This window comes from Pieris napi, chromosome 14 (genome assembly GCF_905475465.1).
Source record: "Pieris napi chromosome 14, ilPieNapi1.2, whole genome shotgun sequence".
In the NCBI taxonomy this organism is placed as follows: Eukaryota; Metazoa; Arthropoda; class Insecta; order Lepidoptera; family Pieridae; genus Pieris; species Pieris napi.
In genome coordinates this window covers 4,900,895-4,919,052 of record NC_062247.1, presented here as the reverse complement: position 1 = coordinate 4,919,052, position 18,158 = coordinate 4,900,895, and the positions used below count along the sequence as shown (strand labels likewise).

At 32.0% G+C, this 18,158-nt stretch overlaps 2 protein-coding genes across 2 annotated transcripts; both read left to right on the top strand.

The window, feature by feature from the left end:
- The first annotated feature begins 2,262 nt into the window (after window positions 1–2,262).
- LOC125056097 (odorant receptor 4-like) lies at window positions 2,263–8,588 on the top strand. Its single transcript, XM_047659034.1, has 9 exons — window positions 2,263–2,719; window positions 3,425–3,577; window positions 3,866–4,048; window positions 4,724–4,910; window positions 5,221–5,314; window positions 6,068–6,169; window positions 6,550–6,638; window positions 7,174–7,240; window positions 8,455–8,588. The coding sequence occupies exons 1-9, from the start codon at window positions 2,455–2,457 to the stop codon at window positions 8,512–8,514; spliced, it is 1,200 nt and encodes a 399-aa protein (XP_047514990.1). The 5' UTR covers window positions 2,263–2,454; the 3' UTR covers window positions 8,515–8,588.
- Window positions 8,589–14,050: 5,462 nt separating this feature from the next.
- Window positions 14,051–16,590, top strand: LOC125056062 (the record flags this gene model as incomplete). The annotated part of the gene is made up of 3 exons (XM_047658930.1): window positions 14,051–14,222; window positions 15,424–15,672; window positions 16,357–16,590. Coding segments are annotated over 3 exons (642 nt in total), but the record flags the coding sequence as incomplete, so codon positions are not given.
- Between the last annotated feature and the right edge of the window lie 1,568 nt (window positions 16,591–18,158).

Here is an 18,158-nt window from a genome sequence, read left to right as displayed (position 1 = left end):
ACAACGGTGGACGTTGACAGACTAACTTTAATTCAATGACAATCATACATAGACCCACAAATGAGTACTTTCTTTATAACAAACTAGATGTCACTATTAGTACATAAACATTATTTTGATACATATTTAACAAGTATATGCTACCAGTATTAGGAATACCCTGCCTTAGAACATACTTAAGTAATAATTTTTTCAATAATGATTAGAGATTCATGTATCTAGTACTATGGCATAATCAATAATGGAAATCGATTGATTCCCAACAAACTTATAATAATTACTAATACTACTAATAGTGCCAATTTAGTTTTGCCGCTTTTTTTATAGCTTAGTTTAGTCTCTGCATTAAGTTATATAATAACTGAGGTAGATACTTTCCTCACATTAATACAGATTTCAAAGTTACTTAACGACTCAAGTAGCAGGTGCTACAAACGTTCAGGTACCGAGTAAGTACTTGAATAGTTTTACTTTAGTGAAGCCCCAAGAATAATTTATTATGCTAAATTATTTGATAAAACGTGTAACAAACTTTTATTAGGCAAAGCTTTTTGTGTCCAGACACCCCGATGGCACTCACACAGCGACACTTTGCTGTGTCCGAACCATTGATATATGTATATGTTACCGTAAAATTGTAAACACCGTTAGATTGTAATCTATCTCGCGAGATTATAAACTGTCGAAAGATTGTGAACCTCAACAAACTGCTTACAATTTAACGTATTATTATTCGGTAGTTATATGAAATTGTTGGAAAGTAAAATTAATCTGTAATTGACCAAAGAAGTTTGAATGATAACTAAGTTAGTGTAGTACAATCTACCGAATAATAATACGTTAAATTGTAAGCAGTAAGCTGAGGTTCACAATCTTTCGACAGTTTATAATCTCGCGAGATAGATTACAATCTAACGGTGTTTAAAATTTTACGTTAACATATACACTACTACTAATTTTATACACAGGTTTTTTTTTAAATGAAAAAGCTACAAAGCTGAACTGAATTAAAATTATTTCACCAATACAAAACTATATAAACGGGAAATGTTCTATGCCTACCAAAACCGAAACAATTAGACAAGATTTTAGATTATTCATTAGTGACTGTGGCACCTATTCAATTATATAATTTTTAATTCTGTTAAGTATTGGCTTAACAAATTAAATAATTATAATTTAAAAAAACCCGCCAAAATCCTTCTCCATGCAAAATCGTCTCATGCTTGAATTACAAAACATGTAAACAACCATCAAGTTTTTAGAGCGTTAATTCTCATCCAGGCATATTAATTACAATCACGTCACGTCAATTTGACGACGAGAAATATTTCTTTGTTTATTTATAAATTATTTCTTTGTTCTACGCCATTGATATTATAATTAAGGAAATTGAAAAGTCTCCTAAACACTGTAATATAATAAGTAGTTATTTATACATATTAGTACTGTCGTATTTCCGAACCAATTTGACTTAGGGTCCTTCAAGAAAGGAGCGTACCAATTCTTGAAAGGCCGGCGACGCACTCGCGAGCCCTCTGGCATTGAGAGTGTCCATGGGCGGTGGTATCACTTAACATCAGGTGAGTCTCCTGCTCGTTTGCGCCCTGTTCTATAAAAAAAAGGTTTTACATAGGTTACGTTTTGCTTTTAAGAGTATGCACTATGCATACTTAGAAAACTAATTATTATAATCAAATCTATTTGCGGATTGACGGAGGAGGCGTCAAAATCCTAGAACCATTTGACAGCTGACAGTTACGTTGACATTTGTATTCAGATACGCTTTAAGTTTATTTTGGCCTTACTCTACGCCCTATAATCTGGTGCTCCCAAACGGAGAAATGTAATTAAAATTAACACATTACGCAAATTAAACTTTAAAATACTAAACTAGTGCATTTATTTGTTTGTGTGTTTAGACTAAAATTTCGCCTTATATTTACAGGTTTAAAAAATAAACTTTTGAAGATGAAATTATTTCTAGTTTCAGGTACTATTAATATGTTTTTGTAATGAATTTTTATAGATTGTAAATCATCTTTGAGATTAGTAAAACAGTGTCTGTGTAACTATTTTGTATACTAAAAACGTTGGACGTACTGAAGCTATTTAGTTTTTTTTTAATTCGTAATTACAGTTACTACGTAAGAATGTCGTATTGTAATGTTGTATTTATTTATATGCAATAGAGATAATTTGATCACGGAAAGTTAATACTAATTCTTGTATAATTTACTAATAAATATAATGAATAGTTGAAACAGTTAAATTATGGGTTTAATAATAAAAGTTCCAAGTAATAAATCAGTTAAGTAATGGGAACTTTCAACCCTTGATAACGTTCAAAGTTTTATTCTTTTAAACTTACCAAAAGTGTGGAATAATTTATGACAAAATATATTATAAAAGGAAATATTTCATTCTTTGATTGTTCAGTAGCGAGTTGTTAAAATGTCCGAAAATCAAGCTCTGAAAGAAATTTATAATACTTTGAAGTTATGTGATTTTTGCACCAGAAAAATAGGTTTAACATTCAAAGCTAAATCTAATGAAATATTTCGAAAATTGTGGACTATTTTATGGTTCTTCATTTCCGGCCTTATTTTGTTTCTGATGGTCGCTGGCGAGATCAATTACGTCATCAATAAGCTAGTTACGTCATCGTCAGTGGTGGAATTTGTATCAGGTTTACATATCGCTGGTTATGATACGATGAGTAAGTAGATACTTTAACTATATTGTAGTAGTTTACTTTTGCATTGTTCATATTTTTAACACTTGACATTAAGAAAGTGACGTCAATACAATAACTATGTCTTTTCTTGCTTACCTTTGAATAAGAAAACTAGGTTTAAATTTTAATTTAAACGTAAAAGTACGTGGAGTATCAGACGTATGACTACGTATTTATTGTATGGAAAAGCATACGTTTCGCGTGCCCAGGGCCACTAAAATAAGTTTTTTTATATCAACCTATATTTATCTATATCTATAGGTCTTTTAAATATGTGGGTAAAAGAAGGATGTCAGCAGACACTATTTTTAGTACCCTATCGCAAATTTCATACTAAATATTATACAAGTATAATAATAGTGTTTAATTTTCAAACCTATTGTACGTATAAGGGGATATTCATATATAGGAAGAAAACCATATTAAATGGGATTAAAAACAAGCCCTTTCATTGAATGAACTAAAAAGAAATAATGTATTAGATCTACTCAAAGGCGGGTCAGACTTGAATACGTTGTTTACATTTATTTTTCTCGATAAACAACTGTTTTGTGAACCTCTGTGTATTTTAAAACAAAGACTAAAACAATTCTTGATTCCGTAGCTTTAAGTAAAATTACAAAAAGGGAAGTTTTATTTTTTTTAAATTGCAAGTTTTATTTAAATTGCAATTTTATTGTCTTTCAGGTTTTGGCAAATTGTTGACGCTCTGGTACAAAAAAGACACTTTTAAGCACCTTTTGATTGAGCTGGCGGATATCTGGCCGATGTCCGAACGCGATAAGGAGGCCGTTGAGATTAAACGAAAAAAGCTTTCGCGACTACGCATTGCTCAATTTTGTACGGGTGTATGAAATCATTAAGATCGATTTTTATAGCCTTTTAATGGAAGACTCATAGAACCGCGTTTTATTGCGAATATAACTAAGATATATATAATAAGTTACGATGTTCCATTTAATAGACTTGATGAAATGTATTGCACTTTAATAGCTAACTAAAATAAATTGCAAAATTATTGAACATTACAATAACAATTTACGTAAATATTTAACAAATAAAAAAAAAACTATTAGCTTAACTACGCTTATACAACAATTATGTATCTTGTATAATCTTTGATTCCAGGGTATGCATTCTGGAATATATTAGGATTATGGTTATACAATTTGACTCCGATAGTTGTGTATTTGTATCACAAGATTCAAGGCGCGCCAGCTTATTTGGATTATATATGGCATTTGTCTTATCCCTTTGATAAAACTAAGCCCGTATACCACGAAATCGTCTTTGTCTTTGAGATGTATGGAGGTAAAGTTTATAAGTTTGTGATATAGTCTATGTAATGCTTTTGTAGACAGATTTATGGGGGCTGTATATTTTGTAATAACATGTTAACTGCTTTGTTCGTGCTCAGACTTTGGTCTCTGTTGAAATAATTAATAAAATAGTAAGTGAGAACGTTTACGACTCATTGGTCTAGTGGTTAGTACCCCTGACTGCGAATCCAAGGGTCCCGGGTTCGATCCCCGGCTGAGGCGAACATCGATGTGATGAGCATTTGGTGTTGTTCTTAGGTCTTGGGTGTTTAAATATGTATTTATATGTATATCTATCTATAATATGTATGTATATCCGTTGCCTAGTACCCATAACACAAGCTTCACAAGCTTAGCATGGGACTAGGTCAATTGGTGTGAATTGTGTTTAAAAAAAAAATATATGTAATATATATATACAGAAATGCTCAATTGTAACTTAGGGATGTTTTTGATAAGACAAAATTTAACCCCTGTGAATTTTATATATATTCGAGTCTTTGTAAGTATTAAAATTATGTTAGATAATCATAAATGTTTGTGATTTTAAGTACACATGTTTGAGAGATTAGAGCCAATCTGTTTGACTTACTCAATTACAATTACAAATATTACTGACATTAACAAATCACACGCTTTGCATTAAATGATTTTTTTATACTTTTAGGAGTAGTATCAGTTTGGTCGATGCTTGGATCCGATATACTATTTATGACGATGTCAAGTCATATTAGTATGCTCCTGGAACTACTGCAGTTAAAAATACGCACATTATCCTACATTCAACCATCTAATAAGAACAATTCGTATGAAGATATTGTATCCGTCGTGAAAACACATCAAAAGCTCATAAAGTAAGACAAAACAAATGATTCGCTTTATAGTCGAAGAACGGAGCGAGTTTATGATTTTTTAAATTAAAAGTTTATTATTCTACTCTCGCATTATTACAGGGTTTTAAGTATTTTTCTTTTATAAAAGTATGCCGTGTAAACAAAGACCACTTTCAAATGGCATTGTTTATATAAATTTAATGGTAAGAACTAAACGCGTAGTGCCTACATGCATGACATATGGTACAACACGTTAATAACCAAATAATAGTTTTAAATTTTATTTTAAGATTGCTTGAGTCTGAATTATATCAATCCAGATAACTTTTAGGTACGGTAATGATTTGAAAGATGCCTTCTCTATGGTGAATCTAATAAACGTTCTCTTGAGTTCTGTTAATATTTGCTGTGTCGTCTTCAATATCGTAAGTACTGCACGCGTTTTAGCTAAAACTCATGTGGTAAGAAAGGTTAACTTATTAGAAGAAAGCCAGATAAAGAGTACAATATTATTAACGTACATACAACCTTCTTAGGTCTGGGCTTCTTCTGATTCTGTTTCAAGATATTTTTTTAATATAATAGGCAAGTAGGTGAACAGCCTTCTGTACCTGACACACGCCGTCGACTTTTTGGGTCTAAGACATGTCAGTTTCCTCACGATGTTTTCCTTCACCGCTCCAGTGAATGTTAAATGCACCCATAGAAAGAAAGTCCATTGTTGCACAGCCGGGGATCGAAGCATCGGCCTCAGGGATGAGAGTCGCACGCTGAAGTCACTAGGCCAACACTGCTATTAACGTACATACACATTAAATATTAATAAATAGAAAACTAAAACAAATTAAAAAAGGCTTGGCCCCTATGGCAGTGTACTTTTAATGCTGGTATTTCTTTGATGTATTGCGATATTTATTCGTTAAGCGAGGAAAGAACCAGCTCTGGGATCACCGGTACTATCTACCAGGCCCCAACTGGAATCTTTAACTAACAGAGATAATATATCGTATGATATGTGGATGTTATGTACTCCACTTTGTATAATAGTTTTTTATTAATAAGTAGTTTCATAGTGTAAATAAACCTTATTTTTTATTGTTTGTTGTGGTATTTAACTGGTTCGTAACATAACTTGATACTGTGAGCTGTATATTTGCTTTATTAAAGAAAAATTGCAGCTGTTGGAGCCGTGGATGGCAATGAGCAACAAATTCTTTTTAGGTACAGCGCTGACACAAGTTGGTATTTTATGTTGGTATGCAGACGACATTTATACTGCAGTAAGTGCTCTGTTAACTTACTGTTGTAATTTTATGTTGTGTATAATATTTTTTGCAAAACTGAATCTTTAAGTGTTTTTAGCTAATACAATTCAAAACATTTTTTTAATATTATACTTACATAAATTGTGGTTAAATAGAACCTCAAAAAAATACCTAAACCTGGGCGCTATTGGCCATTTTTCCTTATAAGTTACATATTTCAAATGTCCAATTTTCGACAACAGTGCTAATGATTATTGTCGTCTGAAACCTCTCATTGCATCGTCATGAAAATGTGTATGACTGAGTGTTAGAGAGTTTTGGTTAAAAAAAAATAACAGGATTGTTGTTATGGAATAAATAAAACAGTAAATATTCTAGTGATTATGTGTTGACAGAGCACAGGTGTGGCGGAAGCAGTGTATGAAAGCACCTGGTACCACAGCGACACGCGCAGCCGCGGAGCCTTGCTTATAATGATGCAAAGGTAGCGTATAATTAAACTGAACAGAGTTATATGAGTTTTGACTCACAACTTTGCGGTAGAAAATCAATTTCATTTGTTTTTTGTGATCGTTACAAGTAATTTAAGTCAGCCAAGCCACAGTTTTTATAAAACAGTAGACAAACTGACAGCAAGCTCATCGGATATTAAGTGATACGGCAGCCTTGCCTGAGGGCGGTGCCGGCTGTTAAAGTAATAGATTTTCTATTGTTTTATTCCACCGTTTACGTACTTATTATTGTTTTTTTAGGTTTATGATTCATATATATATATTATATATATATTTAATTATATGTATATATTTAATTACATTACCAAAAAATTATCAAATGTATATTAAATAACAGGTACCAGCTGTAAGTTGTTGGAAGAATATTATTTTCCTACAATAAGGAATAAGATATAGGTTACTCGTAAAACTATTTTCTTACTCGAGTTTATGAGGGCGAAGAAAATAAAATCGTAGTTAACCATTAGCAACAATAGACTGCTTTAATTGTGCATTTAATTATTTCAGATCACAAAAGCCATTATATTTCACAGCGATGAAATTTAGTTCTATCACAATGAAGACGTACAGCTCCGTAAGTATTACTTTACGCTCTTAATTTAATTTTTACCGTCTAGTTGTAGTTTTCTAAACCGATATAATATATATTTTTTTTTAAAGACAATTCACACCAATTGACCTAGTCCCATGCTAAGCTGGTGAAGCTTGTGTTATGGGTAGCAACGGATATATATACATATTATAGATAGACATATAAATACATATTTAAACACCCAAGACCTAAGCACAACACCAAATGCTCATCACATCGATGTTCGTCTCAGCCGGGGATCGAACCCGGGACCCATGGATTCGCAGTCAGGGGTACTAACCACTAGACCAATGAGTCGTCAAAAATAGTGTTTATGGTAAATCTTTGACATGATGATTTGTTGCACAAAAGGGGGCTTTCAAAAAAACTAAATCAGTGTGGGCATTCTTCTTTTCTGAGGCCATCTTCACACGCCTCCATCTCACCAAGCGCTATATGCCCGCCCCATCTGAATCAATAGGACGTGAACAACTATTCCTTCAGCGCAACGTACTGCTGCGGGGACTGCAGACTAGGGGGTGCTACTGCAGAAAGGGAACTCAATGTGATAAAAATTCTCAAATTAGTTAAAGTAGTGCAATTAGACTAATTTGATTTAATTAATAAAGGGGATAGCCTTATCCTCAAACGTACGATAAGCCACTATGAAATTAGAAATGAGGTTTTAGTTTTTTTTCTTTACTCTTTGCCAAGTAGAGTGATAATAAATTAAGCTACTTGTACGTTTATAAGGATGCGGTTTTGAACCGAACAAGCTGATAAACTCCTTGGATTTACAAGATGCATATTATTATGATATAACTTTTCTAGTCAACTTCCATTACTAGAATCAAATATTTCCTTACAATACAGTTAAAATTCAAATGCCACTTAGTTATTGTGTTACGTTCATTCTAATTCGGCATTAAAATCTTTAGGGCCGACCTTGTCATAAACCAACGAAAGAGTACTTCTTTGTACTTAATACAAAGTTACACCATTAAAAGTATGAGTGGGTACATTCCTATAATACAACCAGTCCGTAAAGTTGCTTCGCGAACATTAAGCGCATTGTTCTCCCTCACAACCGGCAGAGAGACTATTTCATGAAGTTTTTAATGCGGGGGAAATGCATAGTGAAATTGCTAACAAAACACCCGCTCACACATTCCATTTGTTGTGGAGGCTGGACGGTTTTCGTACTTTTTTTGTTTCAGATACTCACCAGTTCTTATTCATATTTTGCATTGCTCTACACTGTTTATAGAAGTGATTAGATTGTGGTTTGCATATATAGAATTTACAGCCTACCATTTTCTTCGCAGCATGTGTTACTAACACCATGAATCTATGAATATGATAAATAAATTATAATTATTACACCAATTACTTTTATTTACTTATTTAAGGTAAGAATTTTTATTACTGTATTTCCGTTATAGGTTTTATTGTTGTTCATGTGATATACCATTGATATATATAGATCAAGTGGAGTTATAAATGTTCGGTTTATTCGTAAAACGTTAATGGGTCGAAGCTACAAAATTACAAGGCAAAGCAAGCTTATTACAAACATTCGCCCGGAACGGCTGCGTAAATCTATCGGCTTACCTTCATAGTTAATATCTTAGTTTAAGATGTGAAGAATGCTTTAAACTACACGCTTGTAACTCGCCATGACTCGCCGATCCTTCCGCTACCTGTTCACTCGCTGACCGTTTCCTGGAAGAACTGGCTGCAGTCATGAGTCTTTTTTGCGCAACAGTTCCTAAATATGACCTTGTTATAGCGATGTAGCTAAAAATATAGATATATCTTGCGTGCATTGTTGGATTTTCTATATAATTACAACTAAACGTCCCTGGGTGTTGCGTGTTAAGAGGCATTTAAGTGCCGTGTTAAGTGTGGATTCCAGACAGACTTGAGGGCAAAGGTACATCAGCCAACTGAGGCGTAGTTAATCACAATTGTGGGTTAATGAAACGAACTCAAACTTTTAGGTTCTTACCAGTGAAGGGGCTCCGATCAATGGTACTGATGGAAGTTAGGATAACGAGTTACAAGAAAATAAATTATGTGACAAATTAAAACTATTTTGTTAACATTGGTCAAGATTGTATATTTAATATTGATATAAACGATATTAAAATTTGGTTTTAGATTTAGACGCACAGCTGAGGTTTAGTTTTTATTTCAGTTATTAAATTGATATTAACACCCGACCTCAGGGACGATGCTGATATAGATAGGGAACGGAGAGCGTTGTGTGTCAGGGCGAACATGATCGCCCGCAGGTTTGCACGATGCTCAATTGATGTGAAAGTAACCTTGTTTAGAGCATTCTGCACATCATTCTATACGAGCGCCTTATGGTCGAAATATACTCGATTGTCATACAACGCTTTCCGTATCCAATATAATAATGCGTTCAGGGTGCTGTTGCGGCTGCCTCGATTCTGCAGCGCATCGGGGATGTTTGCTGAGGCGCGGGTGGATTGTTTTTACGCCACCATACGCAAGAGATGTGCATCCTTGGTGCGCAGGGTGAGAGCTAGCGGTAACGGTATCCTCCGCATTATCGCGGACCGAGTCGATTGCCCATACATGAATCACTGTTCCTCTATTTCATGCGGAATTATTCCGGTATGAATTAATGTAAACATACTAACACTTAGATTTAAGGTATTAAGCTGTAATTTACTAACATTGGTATGGAACCTTGTTTTCTGAATTAAACAATTAAATTAAAAAAAAAAAAAATTAAGTTAATTGTTATATCCTAGCTTCCATAACTAACAGAAATAAGTAAATGTAGTGTCTTACAGACTAATTAGTATGAACATCTCAGCTACGAAGTGCTACGGGATCGCTACGCAGTAAAAAAAGCAAGACTGTAGATTTACCGTTTCACTTACCGCAAAAATAATTTCAGAAATATCTGTCTGAATATTTGTATAAAAATCTTGCAGCTCATTTTATTCCCAAATATAGAGTAAGATTACGCCCTTGGAGTAGTTTAGTGTTCCTTTTTTCTATTCTGTATAATATTTTTTCAGACTTATCGATACATACATTGACTTACTAGCCTTAAGAAAAATAATGACGAGATTTAGAGGCAAAGATGGTTTTGCTATTAAAGAGTTACGGGACATAAATATAGTATATTATAGTTGTACAAAATTATGTTATCATATTTTGTATGCATCCAAACATTATAAAGTTACACACATAACAGTGAAACCTGATTAATTGGGATTTTATGGGCCAAGGATTGTGTAAATTTAAAGAGGTTTTCATTTATCCAGTTTTCCAATTAGACAGGTTTATAATTATAGTTTTCTAAGTTACAGACGGTCCACTTATAAAGGTATATATCGAAATATATCGATTTTCCACATTCATAATCTGATAGAAGCTTAAATTTTTCTGATGCTGTTAATTTGGGCATATTGTACACTTTTATTACCTTGGTTGTAGGTCAAAACCTGAGACGGTACTGACAAAAAAAAACACGTGCGATAGAAATTCAAATATTTGTAAACAAACTAGTCGAATCTGTCCCAACCTAACAAATTGTCTCACTTATACAGGGAATTCAGCTACAGAGTCGCAATCACCTCTATAAACATCGAAAATATCCTAGAATCTAATCTCATTTAACCAGGTTCGAAAAGTCCCATTATTAGAGGTAAATCGATGAAAAAGTGCCGGGACCTCATTGTAATTTTCAATAATAGACGTTTCTCACTTATCCAGGACCCACTTACCTAGGATTCACTATACGAGATTTTATTTCGAATGTCCATTTAAAAACTATTGAAGCCTTAAATTCTGTCATGAATAATTGAAGAGGGCAACATTTATCAAGCAAATATTTGCGGTTTGCCGTACATTGTTAATTATGTATGCAGCCTAGGAACTGACAAAAACAAAGGTCGGTTGTAACAACGTTACCCACGTGAAGCTAAAACATTAATTAAGCTCTGTTGATTTAACGTGATAATGGAGGCTGTATTTTATGAATTTTAATTGTTGGACGACAATCTTAATAATTAATCTTTGAATTAATTCGACTTGGATAACACTACATATGGTAAAATTTATATAGAGGGCTTCGTGGCGTAAGTTAAATTCCTGGTTGAAGCGCAAATTATAAATAAATTTTATTTTGTCCTGCGCTGGTCACAAACCGAATGCCATAGTGAAGTGAAATTTCGCAGGTCAAATACCATATGGTATTTTCAGCAATTAACTTGATGGTCGTAAGCCTGAGCTCGTTTGGTAGAATGAGCAGGATCGCCCTAGACCCCTAAGGGCCGTTAAGAGATGCTTGAACGGGATTTAACTTTTTTTTATGTCAATTATGTTATAAATATTTATATGATGACACCACGAACTGGGATATCACACCCTTATTTTATTTTTTCAAACTTGTTTTTTAATGCTTCCTTAGTGGGCGTTGATAGAATAAAACTATATTGTTCTACATCAACTAAGAAATCAGGTTGTCTATTTCGTCTTAGGTAATTCATTTCTTCTTAGGCAAGAAGAATCTATCGTGGCAAACCGGTGGAATACTGACCTGATGTTAAGAGAATACATTTAATATATGTACTTTTTTATTTAAAAAATTCTGTATTTGTTCAATATTCCGTATATAAGTGAGAAAGTAATATACAGTGCCACGAGTGCCACATACTTTTCTTGGCCGGTAAGAGGGTCGCTGTCATGGATATTAGTATTTCCTTTATAAAACAATGTATACTGCATCTAGAAAATACAGTTGTAGGCTTAAATAAATGTGACACAAACTTAGGAACAACTGATATGATAGGTTTTGACTTTTGTTACCTGTACTATTAATTTAATATCTATTAAGATAGCTAGCAATGAGAACCGTTCGATAATAAAACCATTCTAATAAATAATGCAAGCAATAAATATAAATACATTTTAGTTGGATTTTGATTAGATGTTTGTACATATAAAAAAAAATATTGTACGCACCAAGAAATTACATAAAATATTTAAATTTCAACATGGCGACGGTAGTACCAATTTCAGTCGCCGGCCAAGAAAAGTATGTGGCACTGTATGTCTCTATTTTGTGACGAAGGTTAAGTTTCTAAAGTTTATTAATGAAGTTGTACACTCTGCCTCCAAGTCAGTTAAGTTTGTGGCACTCTAAATATAATATAATAGACTGATAGGGTAGATCTGAGTAGATATTATAGAGTAATATTGTTATGTAAAATTAATTACACAGTACGAAATTACTAAAATCAAGATATAATTTATGCATTAATTAAAATATTTTTAATGTCCTAGTTTTTATTTTATTGTATAATAACTCATGTTGTCAAAGTTAACGGTTACGGAGCGGAAATGTGACAAAAAAGGGCTTCTTTAAATCAGCCGTGAAAAGATCGGGCATTAAATTTCGTAGCTTTTACACCGTTATTTTTATAGTTTAAACCGTAAGGTACTTTAAATTTACAACGCTAAAGTTTTGCTAAATACAATTGATATATTTTAAAATATAAAATTAGCAAGCCTACCAATATTGTGGTAAATGTTAATCTTTAATGTCAGCAAAACAGCATACATGCCGATTACGGTGTATTATGCTCATTCAGCTATGCGGTTTACCGAATACTGTGGTAAATTAGATTAATTAGTTTTCATTTATTCACGTTGAATGTCAGAGTACGCATGCAATTTCTCAAGCAAACAGACTGCCCACTGATGTCGCCGGCTGTTTGCTCAGTTCACCTGCACTGGTCTTAATTAAGCAAGCTATAGAATTTTGCATACTCGATGTTAATTAGTTTAGTTAATTCATAGAAGCTTTGAACTTGACAAATCAATAATCGTGTATTGTTTGTGTATTTAAGTGTAATTTGAGGTAGATGGGAACGAGATGTAAAATAAATTCAAAACACATACAATCTTCATAGCTGTTGCATATAATAAAACATATGAATTCTATTTAATTAATTCAAGAGAAAAAGCCAGTATTAACATAATTTTTTGACGTCAATAATATTTAAAAGAATTTTGAATTTTTAAGTTTTGAAATATCAATTTCCAATACGAAGTAAGTAAGAACTGTTAGTAAATGTAAATTTACAATTAATTTAACTTCTTTTTGACGATTCATAAGTGTACTTGTTTACCTATATGAATAAAGATATTTTGAGTTCGAATAATTACCATTTATATATTCTGTACAAATAACAAAGTGTTTACGACTGCTCAGAATCGGGGGTGAAATAGGATATGATTAATTATTGGATTTAGAAAATGTGATTTGGTCTTATAACCTAGCTTTCATTAATCAACGTCGAGTAGACGCTATGAGACCAATCCAAGCTCAGGTAAAAGCATTTATAATAAAGTATAAAATGAAGCCACCATGAACTCATAATAATGACGGCATCGAGGTAGGGTCAAACCACAACGCGTTCTAAGAGAAAGAAAATACAGAAAATTTAATTAAATTTTTTATCATAAAGTAGGAATATTAAAACGTTATTCGGGCTCGTATCGCCTAACTTGAAATAAAAATTGTTTCATTATTCTTTAAAAATTAATTACGGAGTGGAATGAAAAATTACATTTGTGTTATTTCTATGTTCGTTTTTAATAGTGAGTTTCATATATAGCTTTGATTCGTATTTTTCATTTAATTTTTCATTAGCATTTCTTTTCATGTGCAAAAGATCTGTGACCTGAATTAATAATAGTGCGTACTGCATAGTTATGGGTACTTCAGAAATGTATTGTGTTAAAATTATCTAGTAATATTCTCTGTTAGATATTTCAGCTATTTCAACAAATCCGGACGCATGTGATAATATAGAATGTTCAAATGTATTCGATCCTGTGTGTGGCCAAGCAACAGCTTTGAATGGGGATGGCGTTATAAAAAGATTTCAAAATATCTGCTACTTGAAGAAGATGCAGTGTAAATTCAGTTTTACAGGTATGTATATGTCAGAGCAATATATTTATACATAAACTATATATTTTTACCAGTCTAAAATGTCGGGGCTTATATGAAATTGTATTTTACGCTCAGTAAATCAGTATCACGGGAGTTTATTGAATTTTTAGAATATTTCTTTTGGAATTCAAATCAAACAAATTTCAAAGAAAAATGTATTGCATTAAACATATTGAACCTCAATTTTACTGAGGGTTTCGTGAATGAGTTAAAAAAACATAAAACTAATCACTTGTGTAATAACAAAGGAAAATATTTTACTTGAAAGTACAGAATTTTTATTAAATATAGAACGGCAAGAAATTACTTTCAGAACATTCTCTACATTGTCTTGTTATTTTATTACAAAAACACTCGACAAAGTTGTGCCCTAATTACTGTTGTCGGGATCTAAAGCGGCTCTGTTTCCTTTTTGCTTTTGCAATAAACATTAAGTTATGTGAAACAAATTAAGAGCATATGATGTGCATATAATGTTTTACAAAATACTCATCTATTTTGAAGTCAAGAAAAAAGGAAATATTCATGATTTTATAGAACAAACAGGCAGGAGGCTCACTAAAGTGTTAACGCCGCCCATGGACACTCAGTAGCAGAGGGCTCGCGAGTGCGTTGCCGGCCTTTTATGAATTTTTTGAAGCACCCTAAGTCGAATTGGTTCGGTCATACTTTAGTGGGCTGGTTTCTAAATTTACCTTTACAGACATTTGCCGCGATCAAGTCGTTATATAAATAAATTACAGCAAAATAATAATAAAAATACGTAAGATCTGCCTTGCGATTCTGTAACTCACTTTTTAAACTCACACAGCGGTTTTCGTAGCAGCGGTCGCGTTCAAATCAGTCGTGAAGCAGTCATTTTATGATTTGACATTCTGATAAGGAGGGAGCTTGTAGTTTATTGTTTAATCGCAAGGCAGAAAATGTAAAAGCATTGGAAAATAAGGCAGATGTTCAAATACGATCTATGCATTGGATTTATCTTTTTAAGTGCCCAAGTAATATTAAGTGAAGGAAAATGTCGTGAGGAAATCCTTAAACGTGTATCAGGCGTAGAAGGCTGAACTACTTGCGTAGGCAAAAATCATCGAAGAACGAGATGCATGAACCTCTTTTGTTGTGGCCAGCGTTGTAGGATTATCATTTATATTTCTCTAGTTGTATATATTTCCGATTTCAGATTTGCATCAAGTTCGTGACGATCGTTGCAATATACGCAAAGAAAGAGCATATTTAATTGGCAGACGAGTATACGACTTCAGTGTAGTTGGTGCTCACCAGGCGTGTAACCATACATGTCCCACGTTCTGCCTGGACACATACGATCCCGCATGTGCCCAAATATGGTCTCAAGCTATGGATACATACACGTATAGACCAATGATCAATCATTGTCACATTGATTTGTATTCCTGTGTTATGGGAGTGAGTAAGTACCGTTTACTTATACTATACACTTACTCAAAATGGTAGTGGGCGGGTCATATAGTGCGAATACAAATTAGGACCTGGACAAGACCCGATGGGCATGAAGACTCCTTGAATGGAGACCTCGGCAGAACAGAAGACCTGGCCTGTCGGCCACACACCGACGAGACGGACGTCGCCACAAATCATGCAATTGAACGCAAAAGGCGCAGTACCGGTCGAGTATTAGTGGAGGAAGCTTACGTCCAAAGAAGGATCTAAAAGAATGGCTGATAATAACCTATTATTATACTAATAAAAACGATTTTTTTTATAGAACAGGGGGCAAACAGGCAGGAGGCTCACCTGATGTTAAGTGATACCGCCCATGGATACTCTCAATGCCTCGCGAGTGCGTTGCCGGCCTTTCAAGAATTGGTACGCTCTTTTCTTGAAGGCCCCTTTGAATGTTATTGTTCTCTTTGAACTTAAATACTCTTTTGTCTCTATCTATGAAATTGTGAATCCAGATGAGTTCAAGAGTCTAATTAGACAGATTTAATTTTATGACTAAGTGGGTTAGTTACTTAGTTGTGTACACACATTATATACTCTATTAACAATGTGACGCAATACATGACAATTATACGATATTGAAACCTAATTAATATACCACAACCACAATTAATTTTCCATTTGATTACAGATGTAACGATACAGCCGTTAATAGGGAAATGTTACAAGAACCCCACAGCTCTTATGTTCATGTTTCATATTGCTTCTCTTAAAACATTGAAGCTACTTGATGAAACACCAAGCGTGATGCACAAGATATCTGCACCAGCAGTGCCCAAGCGAAGATCTGGTACCAATATTGAGGAGGAAGAAACAAGAGACTTTCTTCGTTTAATCTCGAATATAGATTAAATTTTATTACTTATTTTAAGTTTATGGAACTGAGGGGGTGAAGAGAGAGGTGGTTTCATTGTATTTCTTTTGAAAGGGAATAGTTGCTATAAAAAGAAGATAATTTCTTTGTCTCATTGGTCTTGTTCATATAGATAATGCTTCGAAGATTTATAATCAAATTAAAAATACGAAAATATTTTTATAATCAAATTAATTCACACAAATGCAATTCAATTACGCCCTCCAAATTTTGTCAATTATGTAATAACTAATTTTAAATTATAAAATATGCTCTAGGATACCATGTTGTAAATCAATACGCGATCATTAGGTACAGGTTCAAGAAGTCTATTTTTTAAAACTTAATTTACGTTAAATTTAAGTCAATTTTCTAAAAATTTCATAGGTTTCTTTTCTTCTATACAGAAAATAAGTAGGTATATAGTAATAGTAAAAACCACAGGTTAGGTATAGAAAACTGAGCGTCATTCAGCTATCGCCCTCACCAGTCCGGTGCTGTTCATAATCTTAATCGGCAATCTGTAGACTTAATTAAATTTTCCCGCCGCATTTCGAGGATATTATAAAAAATGAGTTCTTTTTATAATCCCGCTAAGCGCTTTGAGAAGATTAAGCCATAATGTAATTCGGCCCGGAGTTTTGTGAATTTAATATACATATTGATCTGTTCAGTTGTACTATGTGAACATAAATAAAAAAAACATCGTTTCGAGAGAAAAGCTTCCTTTTATAAATTTCCTTTTTTACAGTGCTAATTCATGTGAATATATAAATGTGTGTGACCAGTGACGCTAGAACCTATTACATCTGAGCCTCAGATATCTGTAATTGTTCAGTAATATAAAAAAAGTGTGTGTGTACAAAGTACACATGTCAGAAGTGAAACTTTAATAATAAATAATAAATAATAAATAATAAATAATAAATAATAAATAATAAATAATAAATAATAAATAACAAATAATAAATAATAAATAATAAATAATAAATAATAAATAATAAATAATAAATAATAAATAATAAATAATAAATAATAAATAATAAATAATAAATAATAAATAATAAATAATAAATAATAAATAATAAATAATAAATAATAAATAATAAATAATAAATAATAAATAATAAATAATAAATAATAAATAATAAATAATAAATAATAAATAATAAATAATAAATAATAAATAATAAATAATAAATAATAAATAATAAATAATAAATAATAAATAATAAATAATAAATAATAAATAATAAATAATAAATAATAAATAATAAATAATAAATAATAAATAATAAATAATAAATAATAAATAATAAATAATAAATAATAAATAATAAATAATAAATAATAAATAATAAATAATAAATAATAAATAATAAATAATAAATAATAAATAATAAATAATAAATAATAAATAATAAATAATAAATAATAAATAATAAATAATAAATAATAAATAATAAATAATAAATAATAAATAATAAATAATAAATAATAAATAATAAATAATAAATAATAAATAATAAATAATAAATAATAAATAATAAATAATAAATAATAAATAATAAATAATAAAT